Source organism: Euprymna scolopes, chromosome 15 (assembly GCF_053919585.1).
Source record: "Euprymna scolopes isolate OS-2025 chromosome 15, ASM5391958v1, whole genome shotgun sequence".
NCBI lineage: Eukaryota > Metazoa > Mollusca > Cephalopoda > Sepiida > Sepiolidae > Euprymna > Euprymna scolopes.
This window is the reverse complement of record NC_136496.1, coordinates 55,543,061-55,556,473: the sequence shown is the minus strand read 5'-3', so window position 1 is coordinate 55,556,473 and position 13,413 is coordinate 55,543,061. Positions and strand designations below refer to the sequence as shown.

Below are 13,413 nucleotides of genomic sequence, written 5' to 3'. Positions count from 1 at the left end.
TATTTGCAAACAAATTTAATACAAGTACGTTTTTGTAGCATGCTTAGAGTATAAAGGCTTAAAACATAAAGTGTCACGCATTTCATGGATCTTAATTAGCACTAGTTTATAAAATGTTTTAAATTTTATCGGAATATTCTTAAGAGATTGTGTGCATTTAGTAACTTGTATGTTTTTGTTTATTTTAATCAAGGGAGGATAGACAAATATGAATATGTTGAATAAAACCAAATAATTGAAAATAGTGGAGCTTAAGTGCATAGAATTATTACTACAAGAATCATCAAGTCAATATCCAGAAGAAATGCATGATCAGAACAGGTTGCCATGGCATTCACCATGGTTGGATATAGTTAACTTTCCTGACCTGCACTACATTCTGGATCTTGGTGGCCCGTGTATAGCAGTCCTTAGTCAGATCATATGAGATGGCTAACCAATTATCACCTGTGAATTTTAGAGCTCTATCAAGTCCTCCTCGATGCTTGTCAGTTTTCTCAGCTACTACTGATATGCCAGCAGCACTTTGAAAGAGAATTAGGGAGGATCATGTTATGAATCAATGCTCCATGCCAAAACATGATTGCAGTTGTGTAGGCATTTATCTTAGTGTTATTCTTAAAAAGATGACTGTATTGTGGACTATTATAATAAATACTGTAAAATTACCCCCCAAATATATTATCTTCGATTTGGATACATTAGAAGCTTGTTTTTAATTTCAATAATAGTTGAAATGGTGGTTATTGATTAAAATATGAGATACCAAAATAAATTGATTCATTCAAGCCACGTTTTTCTATTTGCTGATTCTGTACTGAACTGAGATTAGAAGTTGTATTATGCATAAGAAGATTTTTGTTTTATAGATATACCATCGCATCTTACTGAGATGCAGTTTTTCTATCTGTTAGTTTGGGGAAACACAGCCATTCTCCTTCACAGTGTAGAAACAAGAAAGATTTTATCAGCCGATTTGTTATATAATTTGGCAATATCTTACCTTTCACGCAATATCCTGAAAATGAAGCCCTAATTCTAATCTTTAACTTCTAATAGAATTTTCAAACTTTACATGGGAAATTTCATTTTAAACATTATTTTCACATACTAATGTCTAATATTGCTACAACATATCTGTTTGGTCTGTCACACTAAAGTCTGAAAAACATTTTGTCAGTGCATTGGTCTGTCAGGCTTAAGTTTTAAATTGAATTTGTCTATCTGTCATGCTTAAGTATGAACTTATTGTGCCCTTACTTTTGTCAAGTTTCTTTACCATGGTTATATCTATTTCGTATTCAATCTCACCAAATTTAAATGATTTTAAAGAAGTAAACAAAAACACTGTGTATTCATAAAGTTAGGAAACTCTGTTTACTTCTATCGTCCACAAAACCAACTTTCAATTTCATCTAGAAAATTGGGTTTTATTCTGCCGGGGAAAATAACTTTTAAAATTGAGACCAAAAAGTAATTTAACTCACATCTCTTTTCTTTGTCAACAAAATACTGATAAATAGCATGATGGTTTTCCTTACCTTTTGCAGGTGCATATTCTTTGTTAGGGTTTCTTCAAGCATCCGTTGAAGCTTGCGATTCATTTCTTTCATGTTAACATCACTTCGATTAACAAGTTCAAGAACCTTCTTTAGAGATAATTTATCATCATTTGACTTGTGAGCAGGAAGATGATCTGAAATTAAAATAAGAGAATAGAGGGTGGGGTAATCATTAAAAATTCAAGTATTATTACATTTATTATTTAAAAAAAACAACATTTTGTCAAATATCTTAAAATTATGTAAATAAACAAATTCTTGTTTTTTTGTTTGATTGATTCTTTTTATTTTTCAGATTCTCTACTTTAGTGACCTTATTTGCTTGAAATATACAATTGAATTACATAATTCAACTAGAAGAATTCCCAAAATAGATGAAATTAATTCTTCCATACACTTTCATATCCATTTACAAAGATTAAAATCAGGATATAATGCTACTGAAAATCTTGCTTAATTGGTGTCTAATGACAATGAATTAAATTTCATGTAAATTTGAAATATTTTAATTTTCAAATAGGATGTTGTGCCCATATTATGATTTCTAAAAACCCTTTAAAATACACCAAAGAAACTTAAATTTGGGAAATATTAATCGATATCCAATACCTACTCATTCCTATCACCTCCTATCATATGCATTGTTCATGCTATATCAAGTGATCTACATTTATTAACCAAAAAAACTATCATTAATTTTGTTCAATTTTCCAATATCTTTAAATTCTCTTGTTCTGCACATCTCTCTATACTATCCAGATACTTTATCTAAACCTATCTTTAAGATTCACATTAAACATCCAATGTAACCATTCTCATATCATTTCTCTAGATGAAATATGTCCTCAACCCAAAACACTGGACAGGTTTCACATCCATTCACCACATTTTGCATACATGCATGGCAAACTCTTCTCTTGCCCGACCACTGATTAGTAATGGCAGAAGTTCTAATTCTGCAAATGACACACTAACACCTGCTCCCTAACCCTAACACCTTCTTGTGCTCTTCTGGTATAACGCAAGAAAACTTCTCAACAACCTCAACTGCTTCAGCATTCAAAAATATATTTTGTCAATATGTGAATTGTCATTCATCTCCATCATCACATTGGTCATTATCTCTCAATTTATCACAGTCAAAGGATCGTGCATCTTTTTGTTGCATTCTGAATACCAACAACGTTTTCATATGGGTGTGAGAAAAGGGTGCTGAGTGTCTGGCAAAAGAGTCAAAGGAAAGACAGAAACAGTTTGGAAACTCATGTTCTAAATTAATAAGAATTATTTTGTCACACCTTTTACACAAAAATATACAACAAATGTTCACAGTGTTGTCTTACAAGTGATGAACTGCGTGACTAATTAATTTTACTTCCGAAATTACAAATAATGCATTTATTCTAAGAAAGCTAATCAAATACATTTGCTGTTATATAATCGTGTAGAGAAAGAACTAGGATTTTGATTTTTTTTTTCATGAATTGTTGAGGTTAGCAACAGCAGGATTAAATGTATTATATGATAATAGTTGCCCCTTTCAGGCTTAAGTGTCCTCATTCATTATTGTCCAGATACAATGGAGTCATTTTAGTTTTTAATTTTTATTATTTCTTTGTGCATATTTTGTACTTCTACAGAAAAGGTTGAAAGGCAGACAATTCTTTTTATATTATTTGATGAAATAAAAATCAATTTAACTCTTTACTACTACTACCCTCTGTCAATCATTTTTCTTCTAATTACATTTCGCCAGGCTCGTTCATGCTTGGCGAGTTTTTCCCAACTGCGTTGTGGGATTAAGTTCCTCTTGATGTACTGACACTTGTGGCAGCAGTTTTCCAATCAGGTTGAGCTAGATTCATCTCTGGCATGCACTACCTTTCAAAGCATAGAAGCTCCCACACAGTAATTCAGGGCAAGGCTGCATAAAATGGCTAGTTACTCACAATTTCATCACCAAAAATCAATCACTTTTAGATCAGATACTTTTTCAAGGTCCTCATTGATAGTAATTTGCAATGTCATTAGCTACCCAACAACTAAGTAGGTTTCGTTGTATCTCAACTTAAGTCCTCCAGTATCGCTAACAGTATATGTTTTTGGTGGGCTGTTGTGCCAAGTTTGGTCACATTGCCTGACCATCTCAGATTATATTGAATTAAAAGGTCATTTATATTTAACAAATAAATTATTTAAAACTCATTGTAAATGTAATGACTGTTAGATTCTTATTAAATATATTTTTTTTTAAACAAGAATAACAACCAATAATATTCCATATTCCATCAAAGTCTTTCTTTGCTTTTTGTTTTAATTTTTAATCTGCGCATTTCTATTCGTTGTGGCCTAGATTTATCAAATATAGACACTTGAATAAGTAATCTCCTGAGATGACTCGACAGAGGAATAAGAAATTGCATTTAAAAGAAACAAAACTGGAGAGAAATGTTATTTATCAAATCTCTTTGTGCACAGCTCATATTAATAACCAGTGTCTATGAAAAGGTAAAATAATTGATAAAAATGCGCCATTGATAGAATCACAATTCGCCGAGAAGATGATATGATTCCACATTGAAAAGTGTCTCTTCATAAATAACTCTGCTTTCTTTTCATGAGCTTTCTGAGAATTAATACACAACTGAAAAAAGAAATCCAATAGATCAGATTTTACTCTTTTTTTTTTATTTTTAGTTTTTCTATCTTTACATACAAGATACATACGTATGCATGCACACACACATATATATAAGTATATAAAGACATATACATTTTATTTATATATGTATATGTTGTATATGTATATATGCATTATTGATGCATAAATAAGTATATACATTTTTGCATATATCTCTACAATTATAAACAAAGATACATATCTATAATTACACACGTATATACAAGTTCATGTAAACATATATAAATGTTTCTATAACATATAGACATATTATGTATACACTGGCACGTTACCCAGTGGAAATATGATCCAATACCAATAGAGATTTGGTAGCCCCCCTCCTCCCGGAAAACAAATCACCCTATGATTATCTAGTGCATCGGATGAGTAAGGTAAATTACTGACTATGGATAAACACCAAAAAATATTAATATGGAGAGATTGCAGCACTTGCTAATGATAGCCACAGTTAGCTCTGGAAAATTGCAAGCATTGGCAACAGTGTTGTTTTAAGACAGTTACTTGTTATTGTTGGTGATAAGTGTTGTTTTAAGATAGTTACTTGTTATTATTGGTGATAAGTGTTGTTTTAAGACAGTTACTTGTTATTGTTGGTGATAAGTGTTGTTTTAAGACAGTTACTTGTTATTGTTGGTGATAAGTGTTGTTTTAAGATAGTTACTTGTTATTGTTGGTGATAAGTGTTGTGTTAAGATAGTTACTTGTTATTGTTGGTGATAAGTGTTGTTTTAAGATAGTTACTGGTCATTGTTGGTGATAAGTGTTGTTTTAAGATAGTTACTTGTTATTATTGGTGATAAGTGTTGTTTTAAGACAGATACTTGTTATTGTTGGTGATAAGTGTTGTTTTAAGACAGTTACTTGTTATTGTTGGTGATAAGTGTTGTTTTAAGATAGTTACTTGTTATTGTTGGTGATAAGTGTTGTTTTAAGATAGTTACTTGTTATTGTTGGTGATAAGTGTTGTTTTAAGATAGTTACTTGTTATTGTTGATGATAAGTGTTCTTTTAAGATAGTTACCTGTTATTGTTGGTGATAAATGTTGTTTTAAGATAGTTACTTGTCATTGTTGGTGATAAGTGTTGTTTTAAGATAGTTACCTGTTATTGTTGGTGATAAGTGTTGTTTTAAGACAGTTACTTGTTATTGTTGGTGATAAGTGTTGTTTTAAGATAGTTACTTGTTATTGTTGGTGATAAGTGTTGTTTTAAGATAGTTATTGTTATTGTTGGTGATAATGTTGTTTTAAGATAGTTACTGGTCATTGTTGGTGATAAGTGTTGTTTTAAGATAGTTACTTGTTATTATTGGTGATAAGTGTTGTTTTAAGACAGTTACTTCTTATTGTTGGTGATAAGTGTTGTTTTAAGATAGTTACTTGTTATTGTTGGTGATAAGTGTTGTTTTAAGATAGTTACTTGTTATTATTGGTGATAGGTGTTGTTTCAAAATAGTTACTTGTTATTGTTGATGATAAGTGTTCTTTTAAGATAGTTACCTGTTATTGTTGGTGATAAGTATTGTTTTAAGATAGTTACTTGTTATTGTTGGTTATAAGTGTTCTTTTAAGATAGTTACCTGTTATTGTTGGTGATAAGTGTTGTTTTAAGATAGTTATTTGTTATTGTTGGTGATAAGTGTTGTTTTAAGACAATTACTTGTTATTGTTGGTGATAAGTGTTGTTTTAAGATAGTTACTTGTTATTGTTGGTGATAAGTGTTGTTTTAAGATAGTTATTTGTCATTGTTGGTGATAAGTGTTGTTTTAAGATAGTTACTTTGTATTGTTGGTGATAAGTGTTGTTTTAAGACAGTTACTTGTTATTGTTGGTGATAAGTGTTGTTTTAAGACAGTTACTTGTTATTGTTGGTGATAAGTGTTGTTTTAAGACAGTTACTTGTTATTGTTGGTGATAAGTGTTGTTTTAAGATAGTTACTTGTTATTGTTGGTGATAAATGTTGTTTTAAGATAGTTACTTGTTATCGTTGGTGATAAGTGTTGTTTTAAGACAATTACTTGTTATTGTTGGTGATAAGTGTTGTTTTAAGATAGTTACTTGTTATTGTTGGTGATAAGTGTTGTTTTAAGATAGTTATTCTTCATTGTTGGTGATAAGTGTTGTTTTAAGACAGTTACTTGTTATCGTTGGTGATAAGTGTTGTTTTAAGATAGTTATTTGTTATTGTTGGTGATAAGTGTTGTTTTAAGATAGTTATTTGTTATTGTTGGTGATAAGTGTTGTTTTAAGATAGTTACTTGTTATTGTTGGTGATAAGTGTTGTTTTAAGATAGTTACTTGTCATTGTTGGTGATAAGTGTTGTTTTAAGACAGTTACTTTTTATTGTTGGTGATAAGTGTTGTTTTAAGATAGTTATTTGTTATTGTTGGTGATAAGTGTTGTTTTAAGATAGTTATTTGTTATTGTTGGTGATAAATGTTGTTTTAAGATAGTTACTTGTTATTGTTGGTGATAAGTGTTGTTTTAAGACAGTTACTTGTTATTGTTGGTGATAAGTGTTGTTTTAAGACAGTTACTTGTTATCGTTGGTGATAAGTGTTGTTTTAAGATAGTTACTTGTTATTTTGGTGATAAGTGTTGTTTTAAGACAGTTACTTTTTATTGTTGGTGATAAGTGTTGTTTTAAGACAGATACTTGTTATTGTTGGTGATAAGGGTTGTTTTAAGACAGATACTTGTTATTGTTGGTGATAAGTGTGGTTTTAAGACCGTTACTTGTTATTGTTGGTGATAAGTGTTGTTTTAAGATAGTTACTTGTTATTGTTGGTGATAAGTGTTGTGTTAAGATAGTTACTTGTTATTGTTGGTGATAAGTGTGGTTTTAAGATAGTTACTTGTTATTGTTGGTGATAAGTGTTGTTTTAAGATAGTTACTTGTTATTGTTGATGATAAGTGTTGTTTTAAGATAGTTACTTGTTATTGTTGTTGATAAGTGTTGTTTTAAGATAGTTACTGGTCATTGTTGGTGATAAGTGTTGTTTTAAGATAGTTACTTGTTATTATTGGTGATAAGTGTTGTTTTAAGACAGTTACTTGTTATTATTGGTGATAAGTGTGGTTTTAAGACAGTTACTTGTTATTGTTGGTGATAAGTGTTCTTTTAAGATAGTTACCTGTTATTGTTGGTGATAAGTGTTGTTTTAAGATAGTTATTTGTCATTGTTGGTGATAAGTGTTGTTTTAAGATAGTTTGTTATTGTTGGTGATATGTGTTGTTTTAAGATAGTTACTTGTAATTGTTGGTGATAAGTGTTGTTTTAAGATAGTTACCTGTTATTGTTGGTGATAAGTGTTGTTTTAAGACAGTTACTTGTTATTGTTGGTGATAAGTGTTGTTTTAAGACAGTTACTTGTTATTGTTGGTGATAAGTGTTGTTTTAAGACAGTTACTTGTTATCGTTGGTTATAAGTGTTGTTTTAAGATAGTTACTTGTTATTGTTGGTGATAAGTGTTGTGTTAAGATAGTTACTTGTTATTGTTGGTGATAAGTGTTGTTTTAAGATAGTTACTTGTTATTGTTGGTGATAAGTGTTGTTTTAAGATAGTTACTTGTTATTGTTGATGATAAGTGTTCTTTTAAGATAGTTACCTGTTATTGTTGGTGATAAGTGTTGTTTTAAGATAGTTACTTGTCATTGTTGGTGATAAGTGTTGTTTTAAGATAGTTACCTGTTATTGTTGATGATAAGTGTTGTTTTAAGACAGTTACTTGTTATTGTTGGTGATAAGTGTTGTTTTAAGATAGTTACTTGTTATTGTTGGTGATAAGTGTTGTTTTAAGATAGTTACTTGTTATTGTTGGTGATAAGTGTTGTTTTAAGATAGTTACTTGTTATTGTTGATGATAAGTGTTCTTTTAAGATAGTTACCTGTTATTGTTGGTGATAAATGATGTTTTAAGATAGTTACTTGTCATTGTTGGTGATAAGTGTTGTTTTAAGATAGTTACCTGTTATTGTTGGTGATAAGTGTTGTTTTAAGACAGTTACTTGTTATTGTTGGTGATAAGTGTTGTTTTAAGATAGTTACTTGTTATTGTTGGTGATAAGTGTTGTTTTAAGATAGTTACTTGTTATTGTTGGTGATAATGTTGTTTTAAGATAGTTACTGGTCATTGTTGGTGATAAGTGTTGTTTTAAGATAGTTACTTGTTATTATTGGTGATAAGTGTTGTTTTAAGACAGTTACTTCTTATTGTTGGTGATAAGTGTTGTTTTAAGATAGTTACTTGTTATTATTGGTGATAGGTGTTGTTTCAAAATAGTTACTTGTTATTGTTGATGATAAGTGTTCTTTTAAGATAGTTACCTGTTATTGTTGGTGATAAGTATTGTTTTAAGATAGTTACTTGTTATTGTTGGTTATAAGTGTTCTTTTAAGATAGTTACCTGTTATTGTTGGTGATAAGTGTTTTTTTAAGATAGTTATTTGTTATTGTTGGTGATAAGTGTTGTTTTAAGACAATTACTTGTTATTGTTGGTGATAAGTGTTGTTTTAAGATAGTTACTTGTTATTGTTGGTGATAAGTGTTGTTTTAAGATAGTTATTTGTCATTGTTGGTGATAAGTGTTGTTTTAAGATAGTTACTTGTTATTGTTAGTGATAAGTGTTGTTTTAAGATAGTTACTTGTTATTGTTGATGATAAGTGTTCTTTTAAGATAGTTACCTGTTATTGTTGGTGATAAGTGTTGTTTTAAGATAGTTACTTGTCATTGTTGGTGATAAGTGTTGTTTTAAGATAGTTACCTGTTATTGTTGATGATAAGTGTTGTTTTAAGACAGTTACTTGTTATTGTTGGTGATAAGTGTTGTTTTAAGATAGTTACTTGTTATTGTTGGTGATAAATGTTGTTTTAAGATAGTTACTTGTTATCGTTGGTGATAAGTGTTGTTTTAAGACAATTACTTGTTATTGTTGGTGATAAGTGTTGTTTTAAGATAGTTACTTGTTATTGTTGGTGATAAGTGTTGTTTTAAGATAGTTATTCTTCATTGTTGGTGATAAGTGTTGTTTTAAGACAGTTACTTGTTATCGTTGGTGATAAGTGTTGTTTTAAGATAGTTATTTGTTATTGTTGGTGATAAGTGTTGTTTTAAGATAGTTATTTGTTATTGTTGGTGATAAGTGTTGTTTTAAGATAGTTACTTGTTATTGTTGGTGATAAGTGTTGTTTTAAGATAGTTACTTGTCATTGTTGGTGATAAGTGTTGTTTTAAGACAGTTACTTTTTATTGTTGGTGATAAGTGTTGTTTTAAGATAGTTATTTGTTATTGTTGGTGATAAGTGTTGTTTTAAGATAGTTATTTGTTATTGTTGGTGATAAATGTTGTTTTAAGATAGTTACTTGTTATTGTTGGTGATAAGTGTTGTTTTAAGACAGTTACTTGTTATTGTTGGTGATAAGTGTTGTTTTAAGACAGTTACTTGTTATTGTTGGTGATAAGTGTTGTTTTAAGATAGTTACTTGTTATTTTGGTGATAAGTGTTGTTTTAAGACAGTTACTTTTTATTGTTGGTGATAAGTGTTGTTTTAAGACAGATACTTGTTATTGTTGGTGATAAGGGTTGTTTTAAGACAGATACTTGTTATTGTTGGTGATAAGTGTGGTTTTAAGACCGTTACTTGTTATTGTTGGTGATAAGTGTTGTTTTAAGATAGTTACTTGTTATTGTTGGTGATAAGTGTTGTGTTAAGATAGTTACTTGTTATTGTTGGTGATAAGTGTTGTTTTAAGATAGTTACTTGTTATTGTTGGTGATAAGTGTTGTTTTAAGATAGTTACTTGTTATTGTTGATGATAAGTGTTGTTTTAAGATAGTTACTTGTTATTGTTGGTGATAAGTGTTGTTTTAAGATAGTTACTGGTCATTGTTGGTGATAAGTGTTGTTTTAAGATAGTTACTTGTTATTATTGGTGATAAGTGTTGTTTTAAGACAGTTACTTGTTATTGTTGGTGATAAGTGTTGTTTTAAGACAGTTACTTGTTATTGTTGGTGATAAGTGTTGTTTTAAGATAGTTACTTGTTATTATTGGTGATAAGTGTGGTTTTAAGACAGTTACTTGTTATTGTTGGTGATAAGTGTTCTTTTAAGATAGTTACCTGTTATTGTTGGTGATAAGTGTTGTTTTAAGATAGTTATTTGTCATTGTTGGTGATAAGTGTTGTTTTAAGATAGTTTGTTATTGTTGGTGATATGTGTTGTTTTAAGATAGTTACTTGTAATTGTTGGTGATAAGTGTTGTTTTAAGATAGTTACCTGTTATTGTTGGTGATAAGTGTTGTTTTAAGACAGTTACTTGTTATTATTGGTGATAAGTGTTGTTTTAAGACAATTACTTGTTATTGTTGGTGATAAGTGTTGTTTTTAGACAGTTACCTGTTATTGTTGGTGATAAATGTTGTTTTAAGATAGTTACTTGTTATTGTTGGTTATAAGTGTTGTTTTAAGATAGTTACCTGTTATTGTTGGTGATAAGTGTTGTTTTAAGATAGTTATTTGTTATTGTTGGTGATATGTGTTGTTTGAAGATAGTTACTTGTAATTGTTGGTGATAAGTGTTGTTTTAAGATAGTTACCTGTTATTGTTGGTGATAAGTGTTGTTTTAAGATAGTTACTTGTTATTGTTGGTGATAAGTTTTTTTTTAAGATTGTTACTTGTTATTATTGGTGATAAGTGTTGTTTTAAGATAGTTACCTGTTATTGTTGGTGATAAGTGTTGTTTTAAGACAATTACTTGTTATTGTTGGTGATAAGTGTTGTTTTAAGATAGTTACTTGTTATTGTTGGTGATAAGTGTTGTTTTAAGATAGTTACTTGTCATTGTTGGTGATAAGTGTTGTTTTAAGATAGTTTACTTTGTATTGTTGATGATAAGTGTTGTTTTAAGACAATTACTTGTTATTGTTGGTGATAAGTGTTGTTTTAAGACAGTTACTTGTTATTGTTGGTGATAAGTGTTGTTTTAAGACAGTTACTTGTTATTGTTGGTGATAAGTGTTGTTTTAAGACAGTTACTTGTTATCGTTGGTGATAAGTGTTGTTTTAAGATAGTTACTTGTTATTGTTGGTGATAAGTGTTGTTTTAAGACAGTTACTTTTTATTGTTGGTGATAAGTGTTGTTTTAAGACAGATACTTGTTATTGTTGGTGATAAGTGTTGTTTTAAGACAGATACTTTTTATTGTTGGTGATAAGTGTTGTTTTAAGACAGTTACTTGTTATTGTTGGTGATAAGTGTTGTTTTAAGATAGTTACTTGTTATTGTTGGTGATAAGTGTTGTGTTAAGATAGTTACTTGTTATTGTTGGTGATAAGTGTTGTTTTAAGATAGTTACTTGTTATTGTTGGTGATAAGTGTTGTTTTAAGATAGTTACTTGTTATTGTTGATGATAAGTGTTCTTTTAAGATAGTTACCTGTTATTGTTGGTGATAAGTGTTGTTTTAAGATAGTTACTTGTCATTGTTGGTAATAAGTGTTGTTTTAAGATAGTTACCTGTTATTGTTGATGATAAGTGTTGTTTTAAGACAGTTACTTGTTATTGTTGGTGATAAGTGTTGTTTTAAGATAGTTACTTGTTATTGTTGGTGATAAGTGTTGTTTTAAGATAGTTACTTGTTATTGTTGGTGATAAGTGTTGTTTTAAGATAGTTACTTGTTATTGTTGGTGATAAGTGTTGTTTTAAGATAGTTACTTGTTATTGTTGGTGATAAGTGTTGTTTTAAGATAGTTACTGGTCATTGTTGGTGATAAGTTTTGTTTTAAGATAGTTACTTGTTATTGTTGGTGATAAGTGTTGTTTTAAGACAGTTACTTGTTATTGTTGGTGATAAGTGTTGTTTTAAGACAGTTACTTGTTATTGTTTGTGATAAGTGTTGTTTTAAGATAGTTACTTGTTATTATTGGTGATAAGTGTTGTTTTAAGATAGTTACTTGTTATTGTTGGTGATAAGTGTTGTTTTAAGATAGTTACTTGTTATTGTTGGTGATAAGTGTTGTTTTAAGATAGTTACTTGTTATTGTTGATGATAAGTGTTCTTTTAAGATAGTTACCTGTTATTGTTGGTGATAAGTGTTGTTTTAAGATAGTTATTTGTCATTGTTGGTGATAAGTGTTGTTTTAAGATAGTTTGTTATTGTTGGTGATATGTGTTGTTTTAAGATAGTTACTTGTAATTGTTGGTTATAAGTGTTGTTTTAAGATAGTTACCTGTTATTGTTGGTGATAAGTGTTGTTTTAAGACAGTTACTTGGTATTATTGGTGATAAGTGTTGTTTTAAGAAAATTACTTGTTATTGTTGGTGATAAGTGTTGTTTTAAGATAGTTACTTGCTATTGTTGGTGATAAGTGTTGTTTTAAGATAGTTACTTGTTATTGTTGGTGATAAGTTTTGTTTTAAGATTGTTACTTGTTATTATTGGTGATAAGTGTTGTTTTAAGATAGTTACCTGTTATTGTTGGTGATAAGTGTTGTTTTAAGACAATTACTTGTTATTGTTGGTGATAAGTGTTGTTTTAAGATAGTTACCTGTTATTGTTGGTGATAAGTGTTGTTTTAAGATAGTTATTTGTCATTGTTAGTGATAAGTGTTGTTTTAAGATAGTTACTTGTCATTGTTGGTGATAAGTGTTGTTTTAAGACAATTACTTGTTATTGTTGGTGATAAGTGTTGTTTTAAGATAGTTACTTGTTATTGTTGGTGATAAGTGTTGTTTTAAGATAGTTATTTGTCATTGTTGGTGATAAGTGTTGTTTTAAGATAGTTACTTTGTATTGTTGGTGATAAGTGTTGTTGTAAGACAGTTACTTGTTATTGTTGGTGATAAGTGTTGTTTTAAGACAGTTACTTGTTATTGTTGGTGATAAGTGTTGTTTTAAGACAGTTACTTGTTATTGTTGGTGATAAGTGTTGTTTTAAGATAGTTACTTGTTATTGTTGGTGATAAGTGTTGTTTTAAGATAGTTACTTGTTATCATTGGTGATAAGTGTTGTTTTAAGACAATTACTTGTTATTGTTGGTGATAAGTGTTGTTTTAAGATATTTACTTGTTATTGTTGGTGATAAGTGTTGTTTTAAGATAGTTATTTTTCATTGTTGGTGATAAGTG

General features: G+C 29.2%; 1 protein-coding gene across 2 annotated transcripts in view; it reads right to left on the bottom strand.

Annotated features, from left to right (window-relative positions):
* The window catches only part of LOC145293835 (GRIP1-associated protein 1-like), a 690,744-nt gene that overhangs the window by 57,123 nt on the left and 620,208 nt on the right, over positions 1-13,413 (bottom strand). For both annotated transcript variants that reach the window (XM_080140492.1, XM_080140494.1), the window contains one exon: positions 1,542-1,696. In XM_080140492.1, the coding sequence (XP_079996618.1) occupies positions 1,542-1,696 (155 nt within the window). The remainder of the gene's footprint in view (positions 1-1,541; positions 1,697-13,413) is intronic.